Source organism: Hypanus sabinus, chromosome 12 (assembly GCF_030144855.1).
Source record: "Hypanus sabinus isolate sHypSab1 chromosome 12, sHypSab1.hap1, whole genome shotgun sequence".
Lineage (NCBI taxonomy): Eukaryota > Metazoa > Chordata > Chondrichthyes > Myliobatiformes > Dasyatidae > Hypanus > Hypanus sabinus.
The window spans coordinates 101384081-101402509 of record NC_082717.1 but is presented as its reverse complement, the minus strand read 5'-3'; the positions used below and the strand labels follow the sequence as shown (position 1 = coordinate 101402509).

Here is an 18429-nt window from a genome sequence, read left to right as displayed (position 1 = left end):
AAATCCACATATTGCAGGAATTTGGGGAACACGGTCTTTAAGTTGGTGTGGTTAAAGTCCCCAGCAATCACCACAGAGCTGTCAGGATGTGTAGTCAGTAGCTCACCGATGGCTTCATGTAGGCCTCCCAGTGCTTCGTTAGCATTAGCCTCAGCATTGGCACTGGGAGCTACGGAAACAGTTGCTACAAGCATGATGGTGAATTCCCTCAGCAGATAGAATGGCCGGCATTTCACAATCAGAAATTCAGCCAGAGGTGAGCAGTGTTTAGCAGCTACTGTAGCATTCACATGTACATCAACAGTCTTTGTTGATGTAGATACACAGATCCCCTCCCCGGCTGTTACCAGATGAAACAACGTCATTCCCTCTTGCTGTATCGCCGCGTCCGGTATGTTGTCGTGGAGCCAGGATTCCATGAAAACATACACACAGCAGTCTTTAAACTCCTTGCGTGTTTCTCTCAGCAGATGCAGCTCATCCAGCTTGTTGTTGATGGAGCGGACATTTGAGAGTAGGAGGGACAGTACCGCTGGCCTGGTGGGGTTAGCTTTTAGCCTAGCATGGATGTTGGCCCTCTTACCCCTCCTCTGTCTTCCCTCACAGCGCTTTCGCTTCCTCCTCCCTCGGGAAGCAACTGGCTTGGTAGCAGATAGTGGTCCGTCGCGGCGTAAACTGTCCATGTCACACCAGAGCTCATCAGTTTTTCAGATGTAGTTTGCCCTGATGTTAACGAGCATATTCCGACTGTATGTTATGCGTCTAGGACAAACAGAACAAACACTAGATACACTTACCGCTCCCCAGGGGGTTGCTGCGTCCATGCGCGCCGCCATCTTCCACACTTCAGCAAAGTTCAGCTGATAACAGAAGACTACCACAAATTAACAGAATAATTTGGATTTACCCCTATGGTGTGTTGCCTGTACCTGTGCGTTGAGAGCATGAAATTTTGCTTCATAAAAATGGTTGTTTACATAAAATATACAGTATGTACTGTGTGTCATTGTGCATTTATACAGAAATGTCCTTATATGGGGTCCAGTCTGCTATCTGCAAATCTTGTTCTAGTTTGTCTGTTATCTGTGATAAAAGGATCTACTTAAAAGTGGTTTCTGTTTTATTTTAAAGAGCATAGGTGCCTTATACAAAAAAGTTTTCAGAAAATGAAATGTTACTTGTATCTTCCCAGAAGGATACAGGTGGCCAAAAGTTTAGAGCTACAGTTATCCTGACAACAGAGTAATGTAGTTATATAAAGCTTTTTCAAGTATATAAAGAGTAAAAGACAGGTGAGAGTAGATATAGGACCGATAGAAAATGATGCTGGAGAAATTGTAATGGGAGATAGGGAGATAAGGAGATGGCGGAGGAACTGAACAAGTATTTTGCATCAGTCTTCATTAAGGAAGACATCCTTAATATATAATAATATATAATCACATATAATTTATATATGTGTGTGTGTGTGTGTGTGTGTGTGTGTGTAACATATATAATCATTCAAGGGTGTCAGGGAACAGAAATATGCGCAGTCACAATTACAACAGAGAAAGGAAGCTGAATAGTCTAAGGGTAGATAAATCTCCTGGACCAGATGGAATACACCCTCGTGTTCTGAAGGAAGTAGCAGTGGAGATTGCAGAGGCATTAACAATGATCTTTCAAAAGTCGATAGATTCTAGCCTGGTTCCGGAGGACTGGAAGATTGCAAATGTCACTCTGCTATTTAAGAAGGGGGCAAGGAAGCAAAAAGGAAATTATAGACATGTTAGCTTGACATCGGTGGTTGGGAAGTTGCTGGAGTCGATTGTCAAGGATGAGGCAGGATTTTCCTTTAAGGAAACCATGCTGAGTTCTGCCTATCTTGTCATATGCCTGATGTTACAGAGTACCTGGAGGCATATGACAAGATAGGCAGATCTCAGCATGGTTTCCTTAAAGGAAAATCCTGCCTGACAAACCTAGTGCAATTTTTTGAGGAAATTACAAGTGGATGTTGTGTGCTTGGATTTTCAGAAGGCCTTTGACAAGGTGCCGCACACGAGGCTGCTAAACAAGATAAGAGCCCATGGAATTACGGGAAAGTTATGTACATGGATATATATATATATAATTGGCTGATTGGCAGGAAACGGAGGGTGGGAATAAAAGGATCCCATTCTGGTTGGCTGCCGGTTACCAGTGGTGTTCCACAGGGGTCCGTGTTGGGGCTGCTTCTTTTTACGTTGTATATCAACGATTTGGATTATGGAATAGATGGCTTTGTGGCTAAGTTTGCTGATGATACAAAGATAGGTGGAGGGGCAGGTAGTGCTGAGGAAACAGAGTCTGCAGAGAGACTTGGATAGATTGGGGGGATGGGCAAAGAAGTGGCAAATGAATTACAATGTTGGAAAGTATATGGTCATGCACTTTGCTGGAAGAAGTAAACGGGCAGACTATTATTTAAATGGAGAGAGAATTCAAAGTTCTGAGATGCAACGGGACTTGGGAGTCCTTGTGCAGGATACCCTTATGGTTAACCTCCGGGTGAGTCGGTGGTGAAGAAGGCGAATGCAATGTTGGCATTCATTTCTAGAGGAATAGAGTATAGGAGCAGGGATGTGATGTTGAGGCTCTATAAGGCACTGGTAAGACCTCAGTTGGAATACTGTGTGCAGTTTTGGGCTCCTTACTTAAGAAAGGATGTGCTGACATTGGAGAGGGTTCAGAGAAGATTCACTAGAATGATTCCAGGAATGAGAGGGTTAACATATGAAGAACGTTTGACTGCTCTTGGACTGTACTCCTTGGAGTTTAGAAGAATGAGGGGGGACCTCAAAGAAACATTTCGAATTTTGAAAGACATGGACAGAGTGGATGTGGCAAAGTTGTTACCCATGGTGGGGGAGTCTAGTATGAGAGGACATGACTTGAGGGTTGCAGGGCGCCCATTCAGAACAGAGATGCGAAAAAAAAATTTTAGCCAGAGGGTGGTGAATCTATGGAATTTGTTGCCACGGGCAGCAGTGGAGGGCAAGTCATTGGGTGTATTTGAGGCAGAGATTGATATGTATGTGAGTGGTCAGGGCATCAAAGGTTATGGTGAGAAGGTGGGGGAGTGGGACTAAAGGGGAGATTGGATCAGCTCATGATGAAATGGCGGAGCAGACTTGATGGGCCAAATGGCCGATTTCTGCTCCTTTGTCTTATGGTCTTGCCATGGGGGTTACTGAGATCAAAATGACAACCTCAGTTGTGAAGTGAAAGAAGGGCTTCCTACTTCTTACCCCTCTTCAAATTTGTTTCACTTTGCAGAGCCTCACACATGCTTAGTTGCACAATCCACAGCAGGGAATATGTGAGAGAGCTACCTTTTAATCAGGACAGCGATTGAGATTTTAAAGGCAGAGTTTTGTGGCAATTTACAAAAAAGAACTGACCAGTAATCAAGTGGAATTTGAGATTGATTAGCAAGAGCAAATTTAAGGAAGGCAAGGGCAAGCTCAGCGACCGTTGTCAGAGCGGACAGAGTCAGAGTGGTCATCTTGAGATCTTAGCTCTTTGAAGCTTCAGTCAGAGAAAGTAAAAGAAAAGGTTTAGGTTAATTTTTTTTCTTTCCCTTTATATGTGCTCTGCTAGGACAGTAGAGATACCAGGCAGGATAGTTGAATGCTCTTCTTGCAGGATGTGGGAAGGCAGGGAATCCTCCCATTATTCCGGACTACTGCAACTGCAAGAAGTGCATCCAGCTGCAGCCTCTAATAACTAGTGTTAAGAAGTTGGAGTTTGGAACTGGATGAACTCCGGGTCATTCAGGAAGCTGGGTGGGTAATAGATAGGACATATAGAGAGGTAGTTACATCCAAGGTGCAGGACACAGGAAACTCGGTAACAGTCAGGGAAGGGGAAAGGGATTAAGGAACTATTGTACCCCTATGGTCATCCCCCTCAACAACAGGGATATCACCTTGGATACTGTTGGGGAGAGGTTGACCTATCAGAGGAAAGTCACAGTGGTCAGGTCTATGGCACTGAATCTGCATCTGTGACTTAGAAGAGAAAGGGAGAAGAGGCACGCTGTGGTGATCGGGGATTCGTTGGTTAGGGGAGTGGGCAGAAACGAGATTGCCAGATGGAATGTTGCCTCCTGGGTGCCAGGGTCTGGGATATCTTGGATTGGGATCTCAGCATTCTTAAATTGGAGGATGAACAGTTGGAATTCATGGTCTGTGTAGATACCAATGACATGGGCAGGACGAGTGACTAGATTCTGCATAAGGCGTTCAGGGGGTTACGTCCTAACTTAAAGAGCAGGATTTCAGGGTTGTGATCTCAGGCCTACCACCTGTGCCACAGGCTAGTAAGGCCAGAACTAGGAAGATTATACAGTTTAGTACATGGCTAAGGAATTGGTGTAGGAAAGAGTGCATAAGATTTTTGGATCAATGGGCTCTCTTCCAGAGAAGGTGGGACCTGTAAAAAAGGAATGGTTTGCACCTGAACTTCAGGGTGACTATAAAATAACAGGAAGACTTGTGAATCCTGTATTGTGGGGTTTAAACTAGAGTAGCAGGGGGATGGGAACCAGAATGCCAGAAAAGTTAGTGCAGATGTTATGGAGGCAGTTATTGGTAAAACCTCAGACAAATTAGGAATCGAAAGGTTGAGCGCGATGTGAGTAGAGTGTTGAGCTGTGTAAATAGGAAGGGCAGTTAATAGTGCTAAAGATGAGGTAGCTGGTTTACAAAGAGAGGCAACGTGTAGTGAAGACCAGAAGACATAGGAGCAGAATTAGGCCATTCAGCCCATTGAGTTTGCTCCGCCATTTCATCATGGCTGAAGAGAGGCTGTTGATAGTGCAAAATTGTACTTAACAGGATGAGGAGTTGCAATGTGTAAAGGGCAAAGTTGAAAAGGGTGAATGCAGAACTGAAGGTGTTATGTTTGAATGCATACAGTATACAGAATAAGGTAGATGAACTTGCAGTGCAGTTGCATATTGGTAGGTATGATGTTGTAGGCAAAGCTGAATCATGGCTGAAAGAATATTTTTGATGGGAGCGTAATGCCCAAAGATTATACATTGTATTGAAAGAACATGCAGGAAGGCAGAGGGAGCGGCATGCCATGTCAGTAAAAAAAAAATCAATTGTTTAGAAAGAGGTGACATAGGGTCGGCAGATGTTGAATCATTGTGAATAGAGCTAAGGAACTGCAAGGGTAAAAAGATCCTGGTGGGAGTTGTATACAGACCCCTACTTCCCCCCCCCCCCCCCCATACAGTAGTAAGGATGTGGTCTACAAATTACAACAAGGAATAGTGTATGCATGTCAAAAGTATAATGTTACAAAGGTCATTGGGGTTTTTAATATGCAGATAGATTGGGGAAAATCGATTTAGTGCTGGATTCCAGGAGGGGAATTTCTAGAATGCCTATGAGATGGCATTTTAGAGCAGCTCGTAGTTGAGCCCACTAGAAGATCAGCTGTGTGATGATGAGGCGTTGTGCAATGAGCCAGATTAATTAAAGACTTTAAGGTAACAGAACCCTTGGGGCAAGTGATCATAATATGATTGAATTCACCCTAAAATTTGAGATGCTAAAGTCAGATGTATCATTATTACAGCGGTGTAAAGGGAATTAAAGAGGCACGAGAGAGAGGAGTTGGCCAGAATTGATTGGAAAAGAACACAGGCAGGGATGACAGAGCAGAAATTGCTGGACTTTCTGGAAGCACTTTGCAAGGTATAGGATATAAACATCCCAAAGAGGAAGAAATATTCTAAAGGAAAGATGATATAACCGTGGCTAGTGAAAAGTCAAAGCCAGCATAAAAGCCAAAGATGGCATATAACAGAGCAAAAATTAGTGGGAAGTTAGAGGGTTGGAAAGCTTTTAAAAACCAACGGAAGGCAACTAAAAAAGTAGTTAAGGTAAGGATGGGATACATAAATAAGCCAATAATATTAAAGAGGATACCAAATGTTTCTTCAGATACATAAACTGTAAAAGAGAGTCAAGAGTGGATATCAGAATGCTAGAAGATGAAGCTGGAGAGCTAGTAATGGGGGACTAGGAAATGGCAGATGAACTGAATAAGTATTTTACATCAGCCTTCACTGTGGAAGCTCCACATGTAAGAGGTCATGGTTACCATTACTAAAGAGAAGGTTCTTGGGAAATTGAAATGCCTGAAAGTAGATAATTCATCTGGACCAGATGGTGTACACCCCAGGATTCTGTGAGGTGGTTAAGAGATTGTGGAGGTTTTACAAATGATCTTTAGATTCAGGGCGGTTCTGAAAGACTGGAAAACTGCAAATGTTACTGTACTCTTCAAGAAGGTAGAGAAGCAGAAGAAAGGAGACTAAGCCAGTTAGTCTGTCCTCAATGGTTGAAAAGATGTAGAGTTGATTATCAAGGATAAGGTCTCAGGGTACTTGGAGGCACATGATAAAATAGGCTGTAGTCAGCATGGTTTCCTCAAGGGAAAATCTTGCCTGACAGATTAGTTTGGAATTCTTTGAAGAAATAACAAGCAGGATAGACAGAGGAGGATTGGTTGATGTTGTGGACTGAGATCCCACCAAATAGATTGGTTGCAGATATGAAATCAGGCTAATGTGAAATCAATTCTTACTTACAAAAACTACAGGTTAACTTGGGATTGCTTTGATTCCCAACATCACACTCAGTCACCACCCCCCCCCCCCCCATGCAGCTGTCAGAACTTAGAGTCTTGAAGTTGAGGACTGTGATCATTTTACAACCACCAGCATACAATCAGTAGATCTCACAGAATCACCTGATAATGGATGCTGGATTGCCTGGGAACACTCATGTTCCCAGAGCTTCAGCAAACAGCCACTGCCTTGGGGCCCTGTGATGAGCAAATGACTGACTTCCTGCAGGTTGAGACTTTGACATGAACTTGTGTGCAGCAAGATGAGAAATTCTGCTTCTGTTTTCCCTCCGCATCTTAACCTCTGCCCCCACCCCCAAATATGGATGTATGTCTTCTGACCTCCTAAAAGAAAAAGCCTCCGGAACCACCAGCAGGAGAACCAAATCAAATTCATGAAGAAAACTTTAACCAAGTTGCTCTGTTATTCCATTATTATGACCTTTTTGGGTCTTCACCAGCTCTCTCAAACTCAAGGCCAGGGTGCTGCCAACTGGGTGCTTCAGCTTCAGTAGCTTCAAGTTCCAGGGCATCAGCATTTCTATAAGGATCTATCCTGGGCCCTCACATTGATGCAATCATGAAGAAGATATGCCATTAGAAGTTTGAGGAAATTTGGTATGTCATCAAGAATTCTTGCAAATTTGTACAGATGCACAGTAGAGAACATTCAGACTGTTCACATCCCAGCCTGTGGTGTAAAGTCTCCAATGTACAGGATCTCAAGAGGTTGCAGACTGTTATCAACTCAACCAGTTCTAATGGGCACAACGTTCCCCATCATTGAGGACATCTTCAAGAGGTGGCATCTCAAGAAGGCGACATACATCATTATAGACTCACCCTATCTGGGACATGCCCTCTTCACATTACGTCCATGGGGCAGGAGGTACAGGAGCCTGAAGACCTACACTCAGTGTTTTAATGACAGCTTCTTTCCCTCTGCAATCAGATTTCTGAAGTCTATGAGCATTAACTCATTATTCCTATTCTCTACTATTTATTTAGTTCGTAACTTGTAGTTTTTTAATGTCTTGCACTGGACTGTTGTCGCAAAATAATAAATTTGAAGTCATAGGGGAAAACCATAAGGTATTCTACACATGTAAAGAACAGGACGATGACTAGAGTGAGGGTAGGACCGTTCAGGGATAGAAGAGGAAATGTGTGCCTGGAGGTCCTTAATGATTTCCTTGGTTCAGTATTCACCAATGAGAGGGACCTTGACATTGGTGAGGACAGTGTAAAACAGGCTGATAAGCAGCATTAAAAAAAAGGAGGTGCTGGAACTTTTGAAAAATGTTTGGATAGATAAGGCCCCACAGCTAGACCAGATATACTCCTAGTTGCTACAGGAAGTGAGGGAAGAGATTGCTGTGTCTTTGGCAATGATCTTTGTATCCTCACTGGGCACAGGAGTAGAACCAGATAATTGGAGGGTGACAGGTGTTATTCCTTTGTTCAAGAAAGGGAGTAGGGATAACCCAGGGAATTATACACCAGTCAGTATTACCTGAGTGGTGGGCAAATTGTTGGAGAGGATTCTTAGAGGCAGGATATCTGAGCATTTGGAGAAACGTAGTCTGGGCAGGGATAGTCAGTATGGCTTTGTGAGGGGCAGATCATGGTTCAAGAATTATTGAATTATTTGAGGATGTAACAAAGCAGTGGATGTGGTGTATATAGATTTTAGTAAGGTATTTAATAAGGTTCCCCATGGTAGGCTCATTCAAAAAGTCCAGGGGCATGGGATCCAGGGAAACTTGGCTGCTGTCCTGCTAGTGGTGGTGGTAGAAGTAGATACATTAGGGACATTTAAGAAACTTCAATAGGGATATAGATGATGGAAAAAGGAGGGCAATTCAGGAGCAAAGTTTTATATTGATCTTGGAGTAGATTAAAAGCTCAGCATAAAATCGTGGGCTGAGAGGCCTTACTGTGCTATACTGTTCTATGTTTTGTATGTTGGTGATAGTAATTCTAATTCTGTCAAGGATTTTAGTGTGGCCTTTGATAAGCTCCCTCATTGTAAGCTGGAACAAGATTTAGAGTACCTGGGATCCAGGATGAGATAGCAAAATGGATACAAAATATAAAAGAAGGTGGTGGTGGATGGTTTACTTTTAGACTGGAGTCCTTTGACCAGTAGTGTGCTGTTGGAATCAGTGCTTTGTTCTTTATTGTTTCTCATATAAATGATTTAGAAGAGAATGTGTGGCATGACTGGTAAGTTTCAAACTGGTGGTTCAGTGCACAGTGAAAGTGATTAAGTTTACAGTAAGATTTAAATTAACTGGGAAAGTGGGCAAGGGGAATGGCAAATGGAATTTAACTCGGACAAGTTCAAAGTAATGTATATGGAGAAGTTAAACTACGTGAGGACAGTTAAGTTACTAGTATATGGTTTCCTGAAAGTGGGTGATCTTGGATTCTTGAAAAATTATAAGGGATACAGGAGTGGGTAGGTCCTTATAGTCGTCTTTGCAGCATAAGGTAGTATAAAAATAGAGGGTTTAGGCTTAAGTGAGAGGTTAAATGGTTAAAGGGGACCTGAGGGGCATATGGGATAAGCATCTTGGTGGCATAGATGAATTGGTCTGAAAGGCCTGTTTCTGTATCGCACAACTCTCTAAATCTGAATCTCATAGCTCATATTATGGATTCATTTAAGATCTATATGGAGAAGATTGTACTAGTTTTGTGAAGCTCACATCCTACAGATAATTATCTTTACATTGGCAATCTGACTTTCCCAAGCAAACCTGATGCATCTAGGTTTAATTTGAAGTTATTAGGACATTGTTAGTTTTCCAAGATTCTTGTTACCTATTTAGAGCCATCAGTGATTGGGATTGGTATCAAATAAAGTAGGTTATGCTGAAAATCTTCTGTGGGAAGAGTGGTAATATTTCAGGCCAATAATTTCAATCAGCTGAGGAAAAACTAGTAGTAAAATATCCTTTAAAGTACTAAGAAAGAGGGATTTGATTGTCATAAATTCACTGTTGTCCTTGCACCTCAATTCCTCTTTCCTGCCAGATCCTCCCATTCTCTAATTTCCTTAGTGCTCAAAAACCTCAGTCCTTCCCTTGAATATATGCAATAATCGGTCATCCTCATATTATTGTGTAGCTTTTAATGGAACTGAAGCATTTAGGACCTTGAGTCATTTTTACAAGGTATCTTCGGGGGGGGGGGGGGGGAAGCAAAATCTAGTTATTTATTCGCTCAGCTGATGAGTGTAAATAATGTTCTTTCAGCATATGTTGCAGTAATGGCCAGTCCAGATCTAAACCACCTGGTGAGCAATGTCCATTCATGACTGCACCTCCAAATCCATGCTGATCAGTCATTATAATTTTGTTTTTATTACGTTCTGTTTGTTATGTTGTAAAATAGCTTGGAAGCTCCTGGACAATGTACGTGTTTAAAATGATATCTGAATTGTATGTAGTTTTGTACAGTCCCACCTACAATTTTGTTAATTAAACTATATAAACTTATGATTTCAAATAAATAGAAGCAATAACTCATTAATATTACTGTGCAATAAATTCAGTACAGTACTATTAAAATTCAAAGTAAATTTATTATTGAAGTATAATATAGCACCAGGTACCTTGACATTCATTTTCCTATGGGCATTCACAGTAGTACTAAAATACAATTCATTCAATGGGGTGGGGGGGAACACACGGACTGGTGAGCAACCAGTGTGCAAAATATGACAAATTGCAAATATAAAAAAATAAGTAAATAAATAATACTGAGAACATGAGTTACAGAGTCCTTGAAAGTGAGTCCATAGGTTGTGGAATTTAGTTGGAAGAATACTGTCAAATTTCTGGAAGCTCTTTTCAAATTTTGATTCTGCTGCTTCAAGGTGATTAGTGAAGTGTCCAAGGGAGAGAATTTCTACTGTGGGCTAGAATTCCAAACAACTTGAAAAGGGTTGAAGTGAAGAAAGGAATGGGATGATCTTTAAATAAATGAGATTAATATATCACCTGTTTCATCTTACACACTGAAAAATAGTCTGCTAGTACTGTAGCATAGTTCTCCAGAATACCTATAGCTTATTTTTGAGCTGATGCTGATGATATGTTGTGCTCTTCAAATAATGGGGCCTATGTGTTTGTTATATTACATATTTATGAATTTTGCGAACATAGGCTATAAGTGATTGCTGAAAAAGAAGTGATATCATGCACCTCTTGTCAAATTAGTATAAATTAAAATTACTAACACAGTATTATCACAATAATATTCTTTGTTTTTTTTTAGGTGATGCAGTTTGGAAGGATTGATGGTAATGCATATATCCTGGATTTTCAGTATCCATTTTCAGCAGTGCAGGCTTTTGCTGTTGCACTAGCAAATGTTACTCAGCGACTGAAATGAATGGGATGAGCGAAACTGCTTTCTGGATCTAAGGAACAGAAGATGCCAGAAATGCACTTTGTATGCACTGTGACTGAAATGGTCTGGGTAGCTGTGCACTGCTGCCTTTTACTTTAGAGCTTCACAGATCACCCATTTAATCTTGAAGTAACCAGAAGGGCAAAGAGCATGCTTCTCGGATGCATGCCAGGATGATTGCAGTTCAGAGAGCTTGCTGCTTTGTAGACCTTTGCAGTGGATTACATGCTGCACCCTGCTTATCCGAATAACCCCATAGAATAAGTTTACCTGTTGACTAGACTGCCTTATACTATAGTGTTTTTGTTTCTTGCAACAATTACAGAATTTTGTTTTCTCTTCAATTTTTAATAACACTAATAATACTTGAATAATACAGATTCTTGGCACCGGAATGAGAAGGTATGGTATTGATAGGTTGCTCGGGTTATGTCAATACTTCTAAGCACTGGAAACAGCAATTTAAGGAGTTTATAAATTAAAATGACAAGACAGTGTTTAAAACAGAGTTTTGAGGCAGTTTGTTTTAATATTCATTGTTTTAAAATTAATATTTTGTGTTTTGTTAAGCTATTCTACTGCTATCAAAAACAAGTTATTGAGTTGGAACACGTTGATACTATGTCAGCAACTTTTAAACTTTACAAAATAATTTTTATTTCTAGTGACGATGAGTTGCACATGTATCCTTAATAGCGGATTGCTTTCCTGATTGACAAGCAAACCACCATTTTGGGGTATATCTGTAAAGTAGGGGACCGAATGCGCCTAAACTTGCATGGTACTTTTACAGAATGCTGGCCTGTAGTAACTTTTCTATAAATATTTTGGTTGCGTAGCTTGTTCTGTGAGGTTTGGTTTAGGCAGTGACACAGGTGTTGGGGGTGGGGTGAGTTATTGTTACAAGCTGTAGTATTTGTTGTCTCAAGGTTAGGAAAACTTGGAGATGGTTAAAGTTTAATGCAATGTAAATTCCTGAATACTTTAAACTTGATTTTGAAATATAATTTTCATCCACCATTATGAGTTGCGGTTCAAACACACATGCTTGAAAATACTAGGGTTTATAAAATCCTGAGAATCAAAGATTTTGTTATACTTATTCAACTTGACATTTCTCAGTAATAATTATATTTTTAAGTAGTAGCAACAGTCCTTTGTATCATGCAGACATTTGTTGGGCAAAAGCAGGTTATTCAATCCAATAGGTCTGTGCCATTGCTGATAGTCCATATAAGCTATTTCCCATCTTTCTCACCCATCTCATCATCTTCACTGATCCCTACCCACTATTCTGTTTGTCTAGCTTCTCCTTAATAAAGCTAGGAGTGGTGGTTCTAATTTTCCACTGTTACCAGAGTGATGTTTCCCCTGAATTCCTGAGTAGTTTTCTTCTTTTTTTTTGACCCCCATTGCAAAAAACATTCTCTCTGTGACCTCAGCTTTTAAAGACATCTATCAGGTCATCCTTTGGTCTGCTATCACCTTAAGACATAGGAACTGAAAAAGGCCATTGCATCATAACTGATTTATTGTCCCTTTCAACCTCATTGCCCTGCTTTCTCCCCATGTGATCCCTGGATTCAACAGCTTATCATATAAAGAGCATTTGATAGCTCTATATTCACTAGAATTCAGAAGAATGAGAGGTGACCTCATTATAACCTATTGAATGGTGAAATGCCCGCTAGAGTGAATGTGGAGAGGACATTTCCTATGGTGAGGGAGTCTAAGACCATAGGACACAGCCTCAGAATAGAAGGGTGTCCTTTTAAAATTTCTTTAGCCAGAGAGTGGTGAATCTTCGGAATTCTTTGCCTCAGGCAGCTGTGGAGGCCAGGTCTTTATGCATATTTAAGGCAGAGGTTGGTAGATTCTTGATTGGTGAAGGGCACGAAGGGAAGTTGGGGCTATGATGATAATTGGATCAACCATGATGAAATTCGGAGCAGACTCGATGGGCCATATGGCCTAATTCTGCTGCTGTATCTTATGGTCTTATGGTAACCTTTGACACCCTTACTAATCAAGAACCTATTAATGACTTGGCCTGCACAGTTGCCTGTGGTAATAAAATCCACAGATTCACCACACTCTGGTTAAAGAAATTCCTCCTCATCTCTGTTCTAAAGGGGCGTCCTTCTATTCTGAGGCTTTGCCTTCTGGTCACAGACTCCTGTTGGAAACATCCTCTCCATGTCCACTAGGTTTTACAATATCTGTTAAATTTCAGTAAGATCTACCCACATTCTTCTAAACTCCAGTGAGTACAGGCCCAAAGCTGTCAAATACTTCTCTTACATAACCCTTTCAATCCCAGGATCATTCTCATGAACCACATTCTTATCCTTATCAGTTAAGAAAAAGCGGTTTTACATTTCTAACAGAGACTAAGATTATGCATATCATTCCAGCCAAGGTTCTGCATGAGTTTAGTGTAATTGCTGTGCTTTTGAATTTGATTCCACTGAAATAAGACCCAGTGGTGTGTTTACACATTATAATTAGCACCCTGAGATTCCTTTGAGCTACTGCCTTAAATAAGTCCTTGTTTTCCATAGAAAATATGGATCCCGTCAATGAAGCACCTCATACATAATCATATTGAAACTTATTTTCATTTACATGTGCTTTTAGCAACACAACTGTCATTCTTTCTCCATATTAACAATATCTCCTATTTTGATATTGCTTGCAAATTTTTATATCATATTTCCAATTCATAAATCATTTAGTGGCCTTAAGGCTTATCGACATGGAACATTATTTCTCATCTTTTCAAGTTACTGATTGTTTTGGTTAGTTGCAATTAATTAAATGAGTGTTAATTACTCAGGTTTATTAAGAAGGAAAATTCTCCTTTTATTTATCACTTTGTCCCTCATCTGCTGTTATCACCCTTATTATTTAGCAGCTCAAAGAATCATCCTGAAACTTAAGAGTAATTGACAAGCATTGTACTCTGACCCTGGGTCATATTGAATCTTTAGGGTGGCATGTCCTTTGTAATCTAAAACAGTTTTATTGAGGTTTTAGCAGTGACCACTTCATTCAGTACAGAATGTAGGAATGCATAGAGAACTTGTATTCTCTGACTAAACAGAACTGTGTTTTGGAAATTGAGAGGTTTGCACTTTGTCACAGGAACTATTCATGTTTATAAACCTACGGGAAACAATGTTTCTTTTCTCTCCACACCTGTTCATTGATTTCAAGGGATAATATCCATTGTCAGTAGGAAGAGGAAAAAGATGTTATTAATTCATCATTATACTATTAATACTTTTGATGCATCCATGTAATATGTTGGCTATTTGTACAAGCAAAAAGAGATAACAAGTATTTCATGAGATTTTGATAAGCATGACCTTTGTAACTAGCAGCAGTGGAGCTACCATGCTTTTAGCTGTGAAGATAAGATTATTATCTGCACGCACTGTAATTTTGTTTTGTTGCAATTCATCATGATAAATCTCACTGCCCCTCAGTGAGAATCTTTAAACAAATCAATCACAAGGAGTCTTCTGGTAATGTGAAAATCAAAGACTGCAGATGCTGCAAATCTAAAAGACTAAACACTCAGCGAGTTAGGCAGCACCTATAGAGAGAGGAACAGAGTTAACATTGGTGTTAAGTATGTGCGTTGTCATGTTTGCCATTGGCAGAGGACAGGAGCAATAAGCATAATTATCCCACCAACTATGCGCATCACAAAAGTTGTTGATGGGTAGTATGATTTGAAGCAACAATGAGGTTATGCTTTTCAACTTGATTCCTGGAGGAGTTCCAGCTCAGTGCTGTGGATGATGAATTTTCAGAATTTTCCATCCAAGAGGCTCGGTTGCTGAATATGTTTAAGATGGAAAACAATAGATTTTTAGTATCAAGGGTTGTGGGCGTAGTGCAGCAAAGTGACAGTAAGGTTAAAGGTCAGCCATGATCTTATTGAATGACAGAACAGGAGCCATGACTGCTGCTGTTTGTTATTGAGGAGATCACTATCTGAGTATGCGTATCAGTGCTATGCTGAAAGAATAGCATTTATATTGATTAGTGCCATCACTATTTTCATGCTGAACTTTATTTAAAATATGGAGGTTTTTTTCAACGTGGAAATGGCTCAGTCTGAAAACAAGTGGCCAATGTTACAATAGCTGGAACAAGAAGATGAAGTAGTATTGTATTACTTTACATTTAAAGACAAGCTAATGTTCTTTTTGTACTCGGTGTTGTCTAATACACAAGGTTATTAAAAAAAGATGTTTCCTGTCAGAAAATAGCTTTTTGGTAGAGATACCTCCTTGACCTAACTTTATAATTGTTATTTATTGTAAAGTTATCCAGATTCTTGGCATTTAGCAAAAATGTACGTGTGTGTATATATATATATATATATATATTATATATTTTTAACAACCTTTTGGTATCAAATTATCAGGATTACAGGAACAAAACCTGCAGTTTGTAGTTTAATGTGGTAATGCTACTGTTTTGGACGTAAACATCTAAATTCAGCTTACACCAAAAATAACACAAGCAGTAAAATATGCACCTGGTTTATTGTAAGTCTTTGCTAACATACTTGCTTCATTTACTGTGTTTCATTCTGTATCAAGAAATAAATAATGACAGGAAATATGTAATATAAATACAATATATTGATAATAAATTTTACTTTTTTATTTCATTTAGTTAAATCTTTTACCTAAGAAATTTATAAACTTGACAGAATCCATGAAAAGTCTTTTTTTTAAATATAGCTCAAATTAGAAATCTCAACAATCCAGAGTTCAGAATAGTGGTGGCATAACTTAAAAATAATTTGGCTGATTTTTGAAGGAATATTAAAAGACTTTGGGTGAGTTGGGGTGACTACTGTGCACAAACATATTTGCCGTAAACGAGAACCTAGACAAAATTGATCAATGATAGGGTCTTAAATGGTGTCAAGTAGCATTTCCAGCTAGTTTTGTTATTTAATTTAACCTCAGAAATTTGTTACCTTACCCTAAAGGTGCAATGAAGAACAAATATTTTACATTTGCTGCACATCACTCATCTTTCATTTCAAAAGTCTGAAAAGATCAGCCTGATGATTTGGAGTACTTTCCAGGCATTTCTATTCCGTTTTGCGCAAATCTGCAACCAGAGATTTAAAGTTCAGTAAGAAGATCATCAAACTCTATACAGTTTTGTATGTTGAAACCATAACTAGAGCAGTGAAATTTTAATAAATGATTATTTAAAAAAAGAAGCAGCTTGAAATAAAGAAAAATGGAGTGTTTTTTTAAGTAACCTGAATAATGTTTCCAAAAGTAGGCTTGTTTGATTGGTGTTTGGGTGGCTGTGGTATGGATTGATGGTTCTTTTCAAAAAATTGTTTGTTATATCAGGGCTAGCACAAAAATTTTGAATTATGCACTAAAATGAATATCAGGACAGTGCTGCTGGAACTTTTATATCTACAGTGTATGCGCATATTTTCACACTGTCTCAATGTTTCTGCACAACACAATGCTTTAAATACCATAGGTCAAGTTATACATTTTTTCATGTCTAAAAAGAAATTGCACCTCCATCTTCAAGCTGAATGGCGTATTCTCTGTACTAATGGACACTGGATGCTGTGGCAAGTTAGGATAGAAATGCAAAGGCCTGGCCACAAAGTACACTATATAGCATTTAAAATAAGTGGAGAATAAAGTAGAAGTTACTGGGTTTGCTTTCACATGATACATGAAGCTTATAAAGTTTTGTGATGTTTTACATTAGTTACTAACAGCAGTTAATATAGTAACTGTAGTTAGTATCTGTAGTGCTATGCTATAGAAAATCATCTTTTTTCAACTATATCTACAAGGATGTACAAGTACTTCATTGTAAAAAGAAATGCCTTTTGGCTCCAGTTAATCTGGATTTTAAAACTATCAAATTAAATTTAACTTTTTAAACTCTAGTACAAGTAAAAAGATTTTAAGAACAATGCACTTAAGCACTACAACTTCAAAGAAAATTTTTTGAGTAACACCATAAGTTCATTTAGTAGTTTAGCAAAGAATTTTTTTTGATGGTTTTAAATGTGTTGATTAAGCCTAATGAAATGTTGGTTCTACACTGCACAGATTTCTGTGTACTGCATTGATGGGTTATTTCCTTTTACTTAGGTGTGCAATATCTTTAAGCCTACTTTATTTTCTCATTTAAACACACAATGTTATTGTTATAAATAGGAACTTCAGTTTGCTGTAGTGGTTTATGGGATTTTTTACATTATTATTGGTGGATTTTATAAACAGTTTCTGTATTTAATTATTTATAAAGAATGTTTATGTAACTAATGTTGGTTAGAAACTTTGGGTATTCTTTAAATTTGTTAATGTTGATGCTTTGTTTAATATTAGCATTAAGGGTTATGTGCTACAAAGGTGTAGAATGCTTTTGCATTCCTAGAGAAGTTGTTACTGATTATGTAGTATGTTAGAATTGCACAGATTGACTGTAATAATTGTATGGATCTTAATATTTCCAGTTGTTTTCTTTTCCTTTTGTGTTTTTATTCTGTCCTCCTGTCACTTTATTGTCCAAATTTCCAACGGAGAGGTTTGTAGCTTAACGATCAACTTTCAACACTGCAGCTGGTAGGTTTTTGAGAACTCATCAGTATTTCTGATCATTAGAGATTGAGTTAGAAACCTTTTGAGACTTGGCTTTCACAGTGCTGTCTTTGTGTAGCTTGTCTCAAAGTTAACTATTTAAAAGGCATTTGGAATAAAAGCTGTAAACCAGTTTTGTCAAGTACTGTACCTTTTACATTTTCTTTCTTTTACCAATGTGCAGATACTTCAATTTTTATTATGAAACTGCACCTATTAATGTAGAACTTGACTGAATATTGACCAGTTACTAAAACATTTGAAAGTCTGTCTCCTGCAATATATTAAAATGTTGTTTGAAATCTGTCATGCACAGATCTCTGCTCCTACAGCGGGCACCTTTGTACTAGTTTTATAAGGTACTGCATCAGCAGGTACAATAAACTGCCCTTTTTTAAAAAAAAATTGAATTCTGTAAGCATTGAAATGTTTGATTGTAGCTTACTACTAATTAAAATTTGCAGAATTGGATGTAATTATTTTCATTGCTGGTTTTGTATAATCTCCCTTGTGTGCACATTATCTTTTTGTTATTTTTCCCAAAGACCCTCTGTAAAGATCCAACAGATGAATAAATGGTGTGTTTCTAACAGATTTACTTTTAACTTGGTTGAATTATGTCTTTGTATATCCATCAAAAATAATAAATCCTTTCAGACTTCCTTAATCCACAATAATAATAAGAAGA

General features: G+C 38.8%; 1 protein-coding gene across 2 annotated transcripts in view; it reads left to right on the top strand.

Annotated features, from left to right (window-relative positions):
- tulp4a (TUB like protein 4a) overlaps nucleotides 1-18429 on the top strand; it is a 187155-nt gene that overhangs the window by 163627 nt on the left and 5099 nt on the right. Inside the window, exon 14 of one of the 2 annotated variants that reach the window (XR_009515206.1) lies at nucleotides 10954-11490. Coding sequence is in view for 1 of the 2 variants with exons in the window: in XM_059986566.1 (XP_059842549.1) it covers nucleotides 10954-11070 (117 nt within the window). In the remaining variant the exon portion in view is untranslated. Of the gene's footprint in view, nucleotides 1-10953; nucleotides 18336-18429 lie in introns of those variants that run through there. The other variant, XM_059986566.1, reaches the window with a different exon arrangement.